At 47.1% G+C, this 13699-nt stretch overlaps 1 protein-coding gene across 2 annotated transcripts in view; it reads left to right on the top strand.

Moving 5' to 3' along the window:
- Positions 1-13699, top strand: part of ITGA10 (integrin subunit alpha 10) — a 204202-nt gene that overhangs the window by 6611 nt on the left and 183892 nt on the right. Inside the window, exons 3-7 of one of the 2 annotated variants that reach the window (XM_073639326.1) lie at positions 670-779; positions 946-1034; positions 3092-3206; positions 5154-5281; positions 5697-5845. In XM_073639326.1, coding sequence (XP_073495427.1) covers positions 670-779; positions 946-1034; positions 3092-3206; positions 5154-5281; positions 5697-5845 — 591 coding nt within the window. Of the gene's footprint in view, positions 1-669; positions 780-945; positions 1035-1508; positions 1567-3091; positions 3207-5153; positions 5282-5696; positions 5846-13699 lie in introns of those variants that run through there. The other variant, XM_073639327.1, reaches the window with a different exon arrangement.

The following is a 13699-nucleotide window of genomic DNA, read 5'->3' as shown; positions in this document are numbered from 1 at the left end:
TTTTGCAGCATAATGTAGGGCCCAGTGTGAGAAAGCTGGGTCTCCCTCAGAGGTCATGGGTCTTCCAGCAGGACAATGACCCAAAACACACTTCCAAAAGCACTATAAAATGGTTTGAGAGAAAGCACTGGAGACTTCTAAGGTGGCCAGCAATGAGTCCAGACCTGAATCCCATAGAACACCTGTGCAGAGATCTCAAAATGGCAGTTTGGAGAAGGCACCCTTCAAATATCAGGGACCTGGAGCAGTTTGCCAAAGAAGAATGGTCTACAATTCCAGCAGAGCATTGTAAGAAACTCATTGATGGTTACCGGAAGCGGTTGTTCGTAGTTATTTTGGCTAAAGGTTGTGCAACCAAGTATTAGGCTGAGGGTGCCAATACTTTTGTCCGGCCCTTTTTTGGAGTTTTGTGTAAAATGATCAATGATTTGATTTTTGCTTCATTCTCTTTTGTGTTTTTTCCTTGCAAGCAAATTAAATGAAGATAATAATACCAAAGAATTTGTGATTGCAATCATTTTCAGGAAGAAACTGAGTATTATCTGACAGAATTGCAGGGGTGCCAATACTTTTGGCCACCACTGTATCTAATCCTATCGGACCTCAGAGTACTAAAATCCCCATCATATAAATTTCTGGACTTTTCCTAGCTTCCTCCTATTTCCGCAGGATCCTGGTGGGGGCGCCGTGGGCCGGGGCAGATGGTAACCGACAGGGAGAAGTATATAAATGCACCGTCGGAGCGCACAGTAATTCCTCCTGCACCAAGATCCGCTTGGGTGAGTATCTTCCTGTGATACCGTGGGGGCTGGAGTGCCGCCATATAGTCACCCAGCTTTCCCAGCCACTGATAGAACACTATGCATTAAATATGGTTCCATGTCATAGGGACCCTCTAATTTCCATATTTCATCCTCTCTACCCATCATCATCTCCCCGCTGAAGGTGATCTCGCCCCCCAGAATATCTCCAGGCAGATGAATAACATGCATTTCGGGATGTCGCTGGCACAGGATGCACATGGCGGTTTTGTGGTGAGTCTATGAAAAGTGTTTGACCCTTAAAGGAATTGTCCATTTTGCAAAACCACTTTCATATGTCCTGTTAGACTTTGGAGTGGTAATGAACTGAATGGTAAAATTGCCATATAATGTACATATACTTGTGCCATATAGTCCACACATAATAGTGCAGTAATAAGTCACATACTAGGTCCATGTAGTACTACCATATAGCACAAGCAAAAAAGTGCCCTAGTAACATTGCCATGTTATGTATATATAGTAGTGCCATATATTGCTGTTAAAATAGCGCTATAATGCCATAACTTACAACCTGATACTATGGCCACCGTCTGTCAGTGAACAGACATGTTTTCCACTTTCCACCTAGTTCTAGGTTGACACTCTCCGTGTCATGTTTTTGTAGCCCTGGTAATTCATGGGTTAATGGCAGGAAGAAGTCAGGAGGGGGCAGGGGGTGCGGGCATACTTGTGGTCTTCCGGACCAGCAATTGCTGACGTCTTGTGCCAAAACAAGCTCTTGTGACTGCTGAGGCCGAGGCAGGTAAGACATTCCCTCCTTCCTGAGTCAGCAGCACCCCTCATCGGGTCAACACCTCAGAGAAGGAGTCCAGAGACCACTAGAAAAGACATAGTGCAGGCACTTGAAGCACCGGTGGTCGGGAGGTGCTGATGACTTGGCCAAAAATATTAATAATCTGGAGGGTGTACAAGAAACCCAAAAACCAGGACCCAAATTCAGTATAAGATGGTGGAAGGATCACATACATTCTAATTCATCTAAGATCCTATCCATGGAACGTTCTACAGGTCATTGGATGTTGCCCGACTTCTAGATGTGATAGAGACTGCAGACTTGTGAGTGATTGGTGACCGAAGAAGGCACTGATTTGGACAGATGGCTCAGCGGTGACCTGGCTAAGGATATCCTAACTTGAACTGATGGGTCAGAGACCTGGCCAAAGAGATCCTGACTTGGATCATGTGTTAAAGACCCATCTCAAGAGGCCTTGACTTGGACGCACAAGTCGGAAACCAAACCAAGATATCCCTAACTTGGACTCATGGGCCAGAAACCCAAACAAGGAGGCCTTGACTCAGACTGATGGGTCAGTGATCCAACTTAGGAGGCCCTGACTTAGACTTACTGACTCATGGATCAGTGTTCCAACTGAGAAGGCCCTGGCTTGGATTCACTGGTTGGAGACCAAGCCAAGGTGGCTCTGACTTGGACAGATGGGTTAGTGATCCAACCGAGGAGGCCCTTACTTAGACTGACGGATCAGTGTGCCAATTCAGGAGGCTCTGACTTAGACTTAAAGGTAGGAGACCAAACCGATGTGGCCCTGACTTGAACTGATAGGTTTGTGATCCAACCGAGGAGGCCCTGACTTGGACTGATGCATCAGTGTTCCAAACGAGGAGGTCCTGACATGGACACGCAGGTTAGAGATCAACTGAGGAGGCTCAGACTTGGATTGATGGATCGGTGACCCAAATGAGGAGGTTCTGACTTGGACTGTCGACTCAGTGACCCAACCAAGAAGGCCCTAACTTGGAATGATGGGCCAGTGACCCTACCGAGAAGGCCCTGACTTGAACTGACGAATTGGTGACCCAACTAAGGAGGCCCTAACTTGGATTGACAGGTTGGTAACCCAATTGAGGAGGCCCTGACTTGGACTTACAGGTCAGTGCTTCAACCGAGAAGGCCCTGACTTTGACTGATGGGTCGGTGTACCTACCGAAGAGGCTCTGACTTGGTCTGATGGGTCAGTGAACCTACTGAGGAGGCCTTGACTTGGACTGACAAATAGTTGACCCAATCAAAGAGGCCCTAGCCTAGACTGATGGATCGGTGCCCCAACCGTGGAGGCTCTGACTTTGAATAATGAGTCAGTGCCCCAACCAAGGAGGTGCTGACTTGAACTGATGGGTCAGTGACCCAACTGAGGAGACCTTGACTTGGACTTGCAGGTCATTGACCCAACTGAGGATGCCCTCACTGATGGGTTGTTATTATCATCTCCGCATATTTTGGGATTACATCTCCTTCTGTTTCTCCTTAGGCTTGTGCCCCTCTCTGGTCTCAGGAATGTGGAACCTCCATGTACAGCACCGGGATCTGCGCCAGAGTAGATAAATCCTTTAAACCTACAGGGACCATTGCCCCCACAGTGCAGAGTGAGTCGTGACAATGTGCCAGATACAAGGCATGGAGAGATTTTTGGGGGGTTTCAGTGCAGAAACTGAAAAAAAAAATGTTTGGTCCAAGCGTAAAGGTGAAGTGTTAATGTAACATTGCCCATAGTGGACATATTCACATGAAAAATGATGAAGAATTTTGAGATGTACAGTACAGACCAAAAGTTTGGACACACCTTCTCATTTAAAGATTTTTCTGTATTTTCATGATTATGAAAATTGTACATTCACACTGAAGGCATCAAAACTATGAATTAACACATGTGGAATTATATACTTAACAAAAAAGTGTGAAACCACTGAAATTATATCTTATATTCTAGGTTCTTCAAAGTAGCCACCTTTTGCTTTGATGACTGCTTTGCACACTCTTGGCATTCTCTTGATGAGCTTCAAGAGGTGTTCACCGGAAATGGTCTTCCAACAATCTTGAAGGAGTTCCCAGAGATGCTTAGCACTTGTTGGCCCTTTTGCCTTCACTCTGCGGTCCAGCTCACCCCAAACCATCTCGATTGGGTTCAGGTCTGGTGACCGTGGAGGCCAGGTCATCTGGTGTAGCACCCCATCACTTTCCTTCTTGGTCAAATAGCCCTTACACAGCCTGGAGGTGTGTTTGGGGTCATTGTCCTGTTGAAAAATAAATGATAGTCCAACTAAACGCAAACTGGATGGAATAGCATGCCGCTGCAAGATGCTGTGGTAGCCATGCTGGTACAGTATGCCTTCAATTTTGAATAAATCCCCAACAGTGTCACCAGCAAAGCACCCCCACACCATCACACCTCCTCCTGCATGCTTCACGGTGGGAATCAGGCATGTAAAGTCCATCCGTTCACCTTTTCTGCGTCGCACAAAGACACGGTGGTTGGAACGAAAGATCACAAATTTGGACTCATCAGACCAAAGCACAGATTTCCACTGGTCTAATGTCCATTCCTTGTGTTCTTTAGTCCAAACAAGTATCTTCTGCTTGTTGTCTGTCCTTAGCAGTGGTTTCCTAGCAGCTATTTTACAATGAAGGCCTGCTGCACAAAGTCTCCTCTTAACAGTTGTTGTAGAGATGTGTCTGCTGCTAGAACTCTGTGTGGCATTGACCTGGTCTCTAATCTGAGCTGCTGTTAACCTGCGATTTCTGAGGCTGGTGACTCGGATAAACTTATCCTCAGAAGCAGAGGTGACTCTTGGTCTTCCTTTCCTGGGGCGGTCCTCATGTGAGCCAGTTTCTTTGTAGCGATTGATGGTTTTTGCAACTGCACTTGGGGACACTTTCAAAGTTTTCCCAATTTTTCAGACTGACTGACCTTCATTTCTTAAAGTAATGATGGCCACTCATCTTTCTTTACTTAGCTGCTTTTTTCTTGCCATAATACAAATTCTAACAGTCTATTCAGTAGGACTATCAGCTGTGTACCCACCAGACTTCTGCACAACACAACTGATGTTCCCAACCCCATTTATAAGGCAAGAAATCCCACTTATTAAACCTGACAGGGCACACCTGTGAAGTGAAAACCATTTCCGGTGACTACCTCTAGAAGCTCATCAAGAGAATGCCAAGAGTGTGCAAAGCAGTCATCAAAGCAAAAGGTGGCTACTTTGAAGAACCTAGAATATAAGACATATTTTCAGTTGTTTCACACTTTTTTGTTAAGTATATAATTCCACATGTGTTAATTCATAATTTTGATGCCTTCAGTGTGAATGTACAATTTTCATACTCGTGAAAATACAGAAAAATCTTTAAATGAGAAGGTGTGTCCAAACTTTTGGTCTGTACTGTATATGGGGTGCATTTACATATGTGGTATATCGTTTTTGGGTACTGTCCAACTGCAATTTTTTATGGGGTACTGCTTGAGTACATGTCTTTTAGGGGTGTCGTACAGTTTAATTTCTCTCGTCCTTCCACTCCCATCTCCGCTCCAGGATGCTCCACGTACCTAGACATTGTCATCCTGCTGGACGGGTCTAACAGCATTTACCCATGGAACGAGGTGCAGAATTTCCTCAGTAACATCCTCAGCAAGTTTTTCATCAGTCCGGACCAGATCCAGGTCAACCTCTGGTTTTGCTTACTTCTTTCTTTCTTTAGGCTTGTTTCATGCCACACACCCTAATTCATTACAGGGTGCATATACATTTTATGTACATCTCATTTAAATTCAAACCCCCTACAGTAGTAAATATTGCAGTATTTCTTTGACTATGGCGCTTCCCCCCCACCTTTTCCCCCTGAGGTCAGTGCTTCCTGTGTGGTTTCCATCCCCTGTCCTGACTGCTTTATATAGCCCCAGACGCTGATCGCTGCACATTAACTAATTAGCCACAGAAATCATGAATAAAACCACGTACATTTGTGCACGAGTCATCCAAAATCTCACCCCTGACATAGAAATCTGATCTACGGGCACAAGGGCAAAGGAAATGGGAGGATAACTACGGCCATGTTCATAGACTAGTCTCTTACAGGTAGGGGTTCTGCAGTATGGAGAGATTGCAGTCCACGAATGGTCCCTGAACGATTACGTCACCTCGAAAGAAGTGGTGGAAGCGGCAAAGAACATCAGTCGCCAGGAAGGAAGAGCGACCCGCACTGCATTCGCCATTCATAAGGCCTGGTATGTCCAAAACCAGAACCAGAATAAATGTTAACTACCCTCTATATAGTGATGTACAGTGCCTTACAAAAGTATTCAAACCCCGTGAACTTTTCCAAATTTTTTCACGTTAAGGTGACATTTTTTGCTCCTTGCTCTTTGCAAACTCACTCTCGCTCAGTGAGACTGGATGGAGACATCTGTGATCAGCAATTTTCAAGTCTTTCCACAGATTCTCAATGGGATTTGGGTCTGGACTGTGACTGGGCCATTCACAGACATGAATATGCCTTGATGTAAACCATCCATTGTAGCTCTGGCAGGATGTTTAGGGTTGTTGTTCATCTGGAAGGTGAACTTATGCCACATTCTCTAGTCTTTTGCAACCTCTAACAGGTTTTCCCCCATCATTACACTGAATTTAGCTCCATCCATCTTCCCATCACCTCTGACTAGCTTCCCTGCCCCTGCTGAAGAAAAGCCTCAACACAGCATGATGCTGCCACCACCATGTGTGACAGTGAGGATGGTGTTTTTAGGATGATGTGCAGTGACAGTTTTCCGCAACGCATAGCGTTTTGCATTTATCCCAAAAAGTTCTCCTTTGGTCTCATCTGACCAGAGCACCTTCTTCCACATGCTAGCTGCGTCCACAACATGGCTTTTTACAAACTGCAAATGGGACTTTTTATGGATTGCAAAAATGGTTTCTTCTTATCAATCTTCCATAAAGGCCAGATTTGTGGAGTATACGACTAGGCCACGTTCACACGTTCAGTATTAGGTCAGTATTTTACATGAGTATTTGTGAGCCAAAATCAGGAGTGGGTGAAAAATGCAGAAGTGATGTACGTGCTTCTATTATGCTTTACCTCTGATTGTTCCACTCCTGATTTTGGCTTACAAATACTGATGTAAAATACTGACCAAATACTGAAAGTATGAACATGGTCTAATATTTCTCCTGTTGACAGATTCTCCCACCGGAGCTGTGGATCTCTGCAGCTCCTACAAACTGACAATGGGCCTTTTGGCAGCTTCTCTAATTAGTGCTCTCCTTGCTTGGGATGTTTGTTTAGGTGGACGTCCATGTCTTGGTAGATTTGCAGTTGTGCCATACCCCTTCCATTTTTGGATGATGGATTGAACAGTGCTCCGTGAGATGTTGAGAGCTTGGGATATTTTTTTTAACCCTGCTTTACTCTTCTCCACAACTTTATCTCTGACATATCTAGTGGGTTCCATAGTTTTCATGATGCTGCTTGATCCCTAATGTTCTCACACTTCTGAGGCCTTCAGAAAACTGCTTTAGTTATACTGAGAAGAAATCTCACACAGGTGGACACAATTTACTAATTATGTGACATCTGGAGGAAATTGGTAACTCAGGATTTTATTTAGGTGCATCAGACTGTAGGGAACTGAATACAAATGCACCTCACACTTGTCAGATTTATATTTTTAAATAATTGGAAAACCATGTATCACTTCCTTTACACTTCACGGATACGTGCTACTTAGTGTTGGTATCACATAAAATGCCCTAACATCAAAAAGGGGTGGAAAAGTTAACGGAGTATGAATACTTTTTAAAGGCACTATGTATAATTATACATGTACAGCCGGTATAACCTGGGCATCTCCTGTATATAATTATATATGTACAGCTGGTATAACCTAGGCATCTTCTGTATATAATTATACATGCACTGTTGCTATAACTTGGGCATCTTCTGTATATAATTATATATTGTGACAGAGTCACTGGTGATATATGTGAGTGGAGATATGTTTCACTATGCTTATTAGCCTTAGTGAACTAAAACTTACAATTTCCTCCAGCATGTTATGTATCGGGGGTTAATTAATTATATTCAAAGGGTGTGGTTTTTGTGAGTAGGTGAGAGACGGGCGGGATGCCTATTCACCGTATCCCTGCCTCGAGGGTGTGGCTGGGAGCAGTTAAATACTCAGTCACTGTTTTTTCCTGTTGTGGTCTGGAGAGTGAAGTTTCCAGGCTGTGTGTTGTGAAGCCAGAGAGCTCCACCGAAGGACTGGTGTTTGGTGGGACTTCACTGTGTCTCCCAGAGTGGGCGAAGCCCCGCTCACTTATGGACTGTGCTATACTTTATCTTTTGTTTCCCGTTATCCCGGAGATGACTTGTTTATTTTTGTGGAACCCTGCTGGAGTTTATGCCATCTAATAAACCAGCAGGAAGTTAACCCGAGACGTGTGTCCTGAGCCTCTGTGAGAGCCGAGCAAGTCGCTCTACCACAGTTGGTGTGGGAGTGCTAGCAAGATTCCAGGAACACGTGTACCTGCCACAGAGAAAGGTGGATGTCCTGACTGAAGGCCGTCAGCCAGCCAAAGCTGTCCGGCAGCATGGAGGAGCTTATTAAGCAATTAGCCCAGAGCCAAGCGCAGCAACACCAGCAACACCTGCAGCAATTACAGCAGCACCGGGAGCTATAGCAAAAGCAGATCCTCTAATAGCAGCAGGCTCAGCAGGAAACGATCAAATTATTGTTGCAACAGATCCAGTTACAGCAGAAGGCGCAGCAGCAGCACCAGCAGGAGCTCCAGCAGCAGATACAGCTTCTGGCGGACGCCATCCAGGGCAGAGCAACCGCCCCACCCCCAGGGCCGACTCACGCGTCAGGAAGGCGGTAAGATGGGCCATGCAGAAGATGATCCCCGGTGATGATGTAGAAGCCTTTCTGACTGTCTTTGAGAGGGTGGCTGATCGGGAGAGACTTCCACCAGAACACTGGGCTGAGGTTCTGGCTCCATATTTGTCCAGTGAACCCCAAAAAGCATATTATGACTTAGCACTGCAGGATGCCAAAGAATATGCCAAACTAAAGACAGAGATCTTGGCACACCTAGAAGTGAATATGGTCGTGAGAGCCCAACGAGTCCACCACTGGGCGTATGCTGGCGACAATCCCCCTCGTTTCGCAGATGTTTGACCTGCATCTCGTCCAGAAGTGGTTGCAGACAGAGTCTTCCACTCCTGCCCAGATGGTCGAGCGGGTGTTGATTGATAGGTTCATACACTCCCTTCCCAAGTCGGTACAGACTTGGGTTGCCCAGGGCGATCCCCAGAATGCAGACAACCTCGTTGGCCTAGTAAAGAGGTACCAGGTGGTTGAGAAATCCCTCGGGAAACCGGATATAGTCACTTCCCCGTACTGGGATACCCAAAAGGGGGTGGGTTCACCATGAAAGGGGTTTAGAGCCACAACTGGGGGCGTCCCACTTCCACTGAAGGTGCCGCAAGGACCGTTGTTAAGGATATGGTCTATTGGCGGTGTCACAATCCGGGACATGTAGCCGCCCGGGGTCCTATGTCAAGTGAGCCAATGGACTGCAGCATAGGCAGACGGTGTTCCTATTATGCATATCCAGCCTGCAGTGTGGACTGCCAACCCGGCGAGGGGCCGCAGGCGTGTGCCGTGTCCATTAATGGAGTAAAGGTGCTTGGACTGTTAGACTCTGGGAGTCTGCTGACTTTAATCAGAGCTACCCTTCCCCACCAGTTGGTCCCTTCCCAAACCGTGGGCGTTCGGTGTTTCTATGAGGATGCCAAAGACTACCCCGTGGCCACAGTGACAGTGGGAACAGACTGTGGTGCCCAGTCCCACGAGGTCGGGGTGGTCAAGGACCTAATACATCCCGTCATATTGGGCCACGATTTTTCTTTGTTTGGAACTTATGGTGAAAGGGAACCGAGCTAAGTAGTATGGACAAAAGCCAGGTCCCTATGGAAGAACCTCCGATGAAGTCTCAAGTGGATGAGTTCCCACTGTGTGTCCTTGCCGTCGATGACTGTGAGACGGTGACCGAGGAGGCTGACCTTCCTGAGTTAGATGTGTCCGGAGAGAACTTTGCGACTGCTCAAGTTCGGGACCTGTACTTAAAGGGGTCGTTTGACCAGGTTACTGTATGTAATGGGGTCACTCAAGAGCCGGGGGCCGACACCAGGTTCCCCCACTTTGCAGTTCAGGGGAAGTTGTTATTTCAGGTGGCAAAACTAAGGGACGGTGAGATAGTGGAAAAGCTGCTAGTGCAGGGCCACACCGTCAGAGGGTATTAGATATGGCCCATTCACATGTTCTGGGGGGACACCTAGGGGTTGAGAAAACTCAGGAGAGGATATTGAGAAGGTTTTATTTTCTAGGGTGTTAACGAGAAATTCTAAACTATTGTAGGTCCTGCCCCACCTGCCAAATACCCGCTCCCTCTTCCCACTTCCGTAGTCCACTAATCCCACTACCGGTGATAGAAATCCCCTTTGAGAGGATTGCTATGGACCTAGTGGGGCCCGTAGTCAAATCAGCCCGGGGCCACCAATACATTCTGGTGGTCATGGACTATGCGACCCGGTATCCAGAAGCGGTACTGCTAATGAACTCATCGAGTAAGTGCATAGCCAGGGAACTTGTTCATATATTTGCCAGGATGGGTCTGCCTAAGGAAATACTAACTGATTAAGGGACACTGTTCATGAGCAAGGTAATGAAGGAGCTGTGTGAGGTCCTCCAGATTACCCAGTTGCGAACCACCATTTACCACCCGCAGACAGATGGCCTACTAGAGCGCTTTAATAAAACCCTAAATGTGATGCTCAAGAAAGTCGTAGAGAAGGATGGACGTGACTGGGACTATTTGCTACCGTTCCTGCTCTTCTCGATAAGGGAGGTTCTACAAGCCTCTACTGGCTTTTCCCCGTTGGAGCTAATGTATGGACGACATCCGCGAGGGCTCCTGGATATCGTTAAGGAAGCCTGGGAAGCCGAGGTTACGCCACACCGGAGCATCATTGAACATGTTGCCAGATGCAGTAAAAAATGGCGAAAGTGATGCCTATCATGAAGGCGCATCTCCTCCAGGCACAGGAGGCTCAGGCAAGGGTCTATAACCAATCGGCGAGGCTGAGGCAGTTTTCAGCCTGGGGTTCGTGTTTTGGTGCTAATCCCTACGGTCAAGAGCAAGTTCCTGGCCAAATGGCAAGACCCATATGAGGTGGTGAAGAAAATCAGCGAAGTTAATTATAAAGTCCACCAACCTGACCAAAGAAAGCCGCACCAAGTGTACCATGTGAACCTGCTCAAGCCGTGGTGAGATCGGGAACCTGCGGAAGTTCCTTGCCTGGGAGCCGCTCCGAAGGCAAGGTGGAAGAGGTCACAATAGCAGAGACTCTATCGCCGGCCCAGAAGCACCAGTGTCGAGAACTGCTACAGCGGAATCGTGAGCTGTTCTCAGAGTTGCCGGGGCGTACTCAGGTGGTAGAGCATGACGTGTTAACAGAGCCACATATATGAGTGAACCTGAAGCCATACAGGATTCCTGAAGCACGCCGAGAGGTGACCTCAAATGTTAGACCTCGGTGTGATAGAGGAATCGAAGCGTAGATGGTCGAGTCCCATCGTCCTCGTGCCAAAACCCAACGGGGAGAGGAGGTTTTGTAACGACTACCGCTGGCTGAATGAGGTGTCCAACTGTGACGCATACCCAATGCCCCGCGTCGCCGAACTCATCGAGAGGCTTGGACAGGCGAGGTACATTACCACCCTCGACCTGACAAAGGGCTACTGGCATACCCCATGTCAGAGACGGCCAAGGAGAAGATGGCTTTCTCAACACCTGATGGGTGCTTCCAATACACTAGGATGCCGTTCGGACTGCAGGGGGCCCCAGCTACCTTCCAGAGGGCTATGGATCAGATCCTAGCCCTACATAAGAAGTATGCCACGGCCTATTTTGATGACATTGTGATCTTTAGCCCAGACTGGGCTAGTCATCTACCTAAGGTACAGGCCATTCTGGATGCTCTGAGGAAGGTAGGATTTACTATAAATCCGAGAAAATGTGCCGTTGGAAAGGAGGAGGCCAAGTACTCGGGTTATGTCATTGGAAGAGGCGAAATAAAGCCAAAAGTCAAAAATGGGAGGCAATCCAGAACTGGCCGCAACCGCTCTCCAAGAAGCAAGTGAGAGCGTTCCTCGGAAATGTGGGATATTACCAGTGGTTTATCCAAAATTTTGCCATGATGGCCACGCCACTTACAGATCTCCTAAAAGGCACCAGGTCAACGATGGTGAAATGGACGGAGGAAACAGAGACGGCGTTCCAACAGTTGAAGCTAGCATTGTGTAAGCAGCCGTCCTGGTCGCACCAGACTTTAAGAAAGAATTCGTGGTCAATACAGATGCTTCAGAAGTTGGCCTGGGAGCTGTACTCTCTCAAGAGATAAATGGGGAAGAACATCCCATTCTCTATCTGAGCCAGAAGCTCTCACCTTGTGAGAAAAACTACGCTATAGTAGAAAAAGAGTGTTTAGCCATAAAATGGGCCGTAGATACACTGAGATATTACCTACTAGGCCGGAAGTTTAAACTTGTGTCAGACCATGCCCCTTTGAGGGAAAAGAGGTGTAAAAACGCCCGAGGAACCAGGTGGTTTTTTAGGTCTCCAGGACTTTAATTTCCACGTGGAGCATAGGCCCGGGAAGTTACACGGGAGCGCTGATGCCCTCTCTAGAATTCCCTGTCTGGTGTCTGAAGGTGCACAAACCCCCGGCTTTGGGCAGAGGTGGGGAATATGTGACAGCGTCACTGGTGTTATATGTGAGGAGAGATATGTTTCACTATGCTTATTAGCCTTAGTGAACTAAAACCTACAATTTTCTCCAGCATGTTATGTGTCGGGGGTTAATTAATTATATTCAAAGGGTGTGGTTTTTGTGAGAAGGTGAGAGACGGGCAGGATGCCTACTCACCATATCTCTGCCTCGAGGGTGTGGCTGGGAGCAATTAAATACTCAGTCACTGTTTTTTTTCCTGTTGTGGTCTGGAAAGTGAAGTCTCCAGGCTGTGTGTGGTGAAGCCAGAGAGCTCCACTGAAGGACTGGTGGTTGGTGGGACTTCACTGTGTTACCCGGAGTGGGCGAAGTCCCGCTCACTTATGGACTGTGCTATACTTTATCTTTTGTTTCCCCTTATCCCGGAGATGACTTGTTTATTTTTGTGGAACCCTGCTGGAGTTTATGCCGTGTAATAAACCAGCAGGAAGTTAACCCAAGACGTGTGTCCTGAGCCTCTGTGAGAGCCGAGCAAGTCGCTTTACCACAGTTGGTGTTAGAGTGCTAGCAAGATTCCAGGAACACCTGTACCTGCCACAGAGAACGTTGGATGTCCTGGGTGAAGGCCGTCAGCCAGCCAGAGCTGTCCGGCAGCATGGAGGAGCTTATTAAGCATTTAGTCCAGAGCTTTGGGCAGAGGTGGGGAATATGTGACAGAGTCACTGGTGTTATATGTGAGGGGAGATATGTTTCACTATGCTTATTAGCCTTAGTGAACTAAAATCTACAATTTTCTCCAGCATGTTATGTGTCAGAGGTTAATTCTGTTACAAGCACGCTGCTAGGTTCAGATAGGGGCGAGACAGGTTATATGAATTCTTTGGAATCCTGGGGGAACCGTTACTCAGGGCGACCATAGACCATGTGCTGCAGTTTCTCTCAGGCACACAGGGGTATTGACCCTCAGGCACAGACACGTAGGTTGTTTCACTTGCTGACCAGACACACTTTACAAGAGTCCTTATAAACGGTAGAACAGTAGCATTTAATAAGAAGCCGCACAGCCAGTGCAAGTTAAGTCTTATGAGCAACAGGCTCCAGTGACAAACAGTACAGTTTCCTTAGCAGCACAGCAGTTCATAGTCTTCCCAGTAGTACAGGACAGCACAGTTCTAATGCAAAGGCACATTAATGAACACAGCATTCTTTACAGCACAGTGAGATGGAGGAGGGGGGAGGGTTTGCTGAAGGAGATGATCCCTGTGACACCATTTCTTCCAGTCCTTATCTT

This window comes from Phyllobates terribilis, unplaced genomic scaffold, assembly GCF_046119375.1.
Source record: "Phyllobates terribilis strain yellow unplaced genomic scaffold, ASM4611937v1 Scaffold_7__3_contigs__length_470593459, whole genome shotgun sequence".
Taxonomy (NCBI): domain Eukaryota; kingdom Metazoa; phylum Chordata; class Amphibia; order Anura; family Dendrobatidae; genus Phyllobates; species Phyllobates terribilis.
Note: the sequence above shows the minus strand (reverse complement) of the source record. Positions and strands in the feature narration are given on the sequence as shown.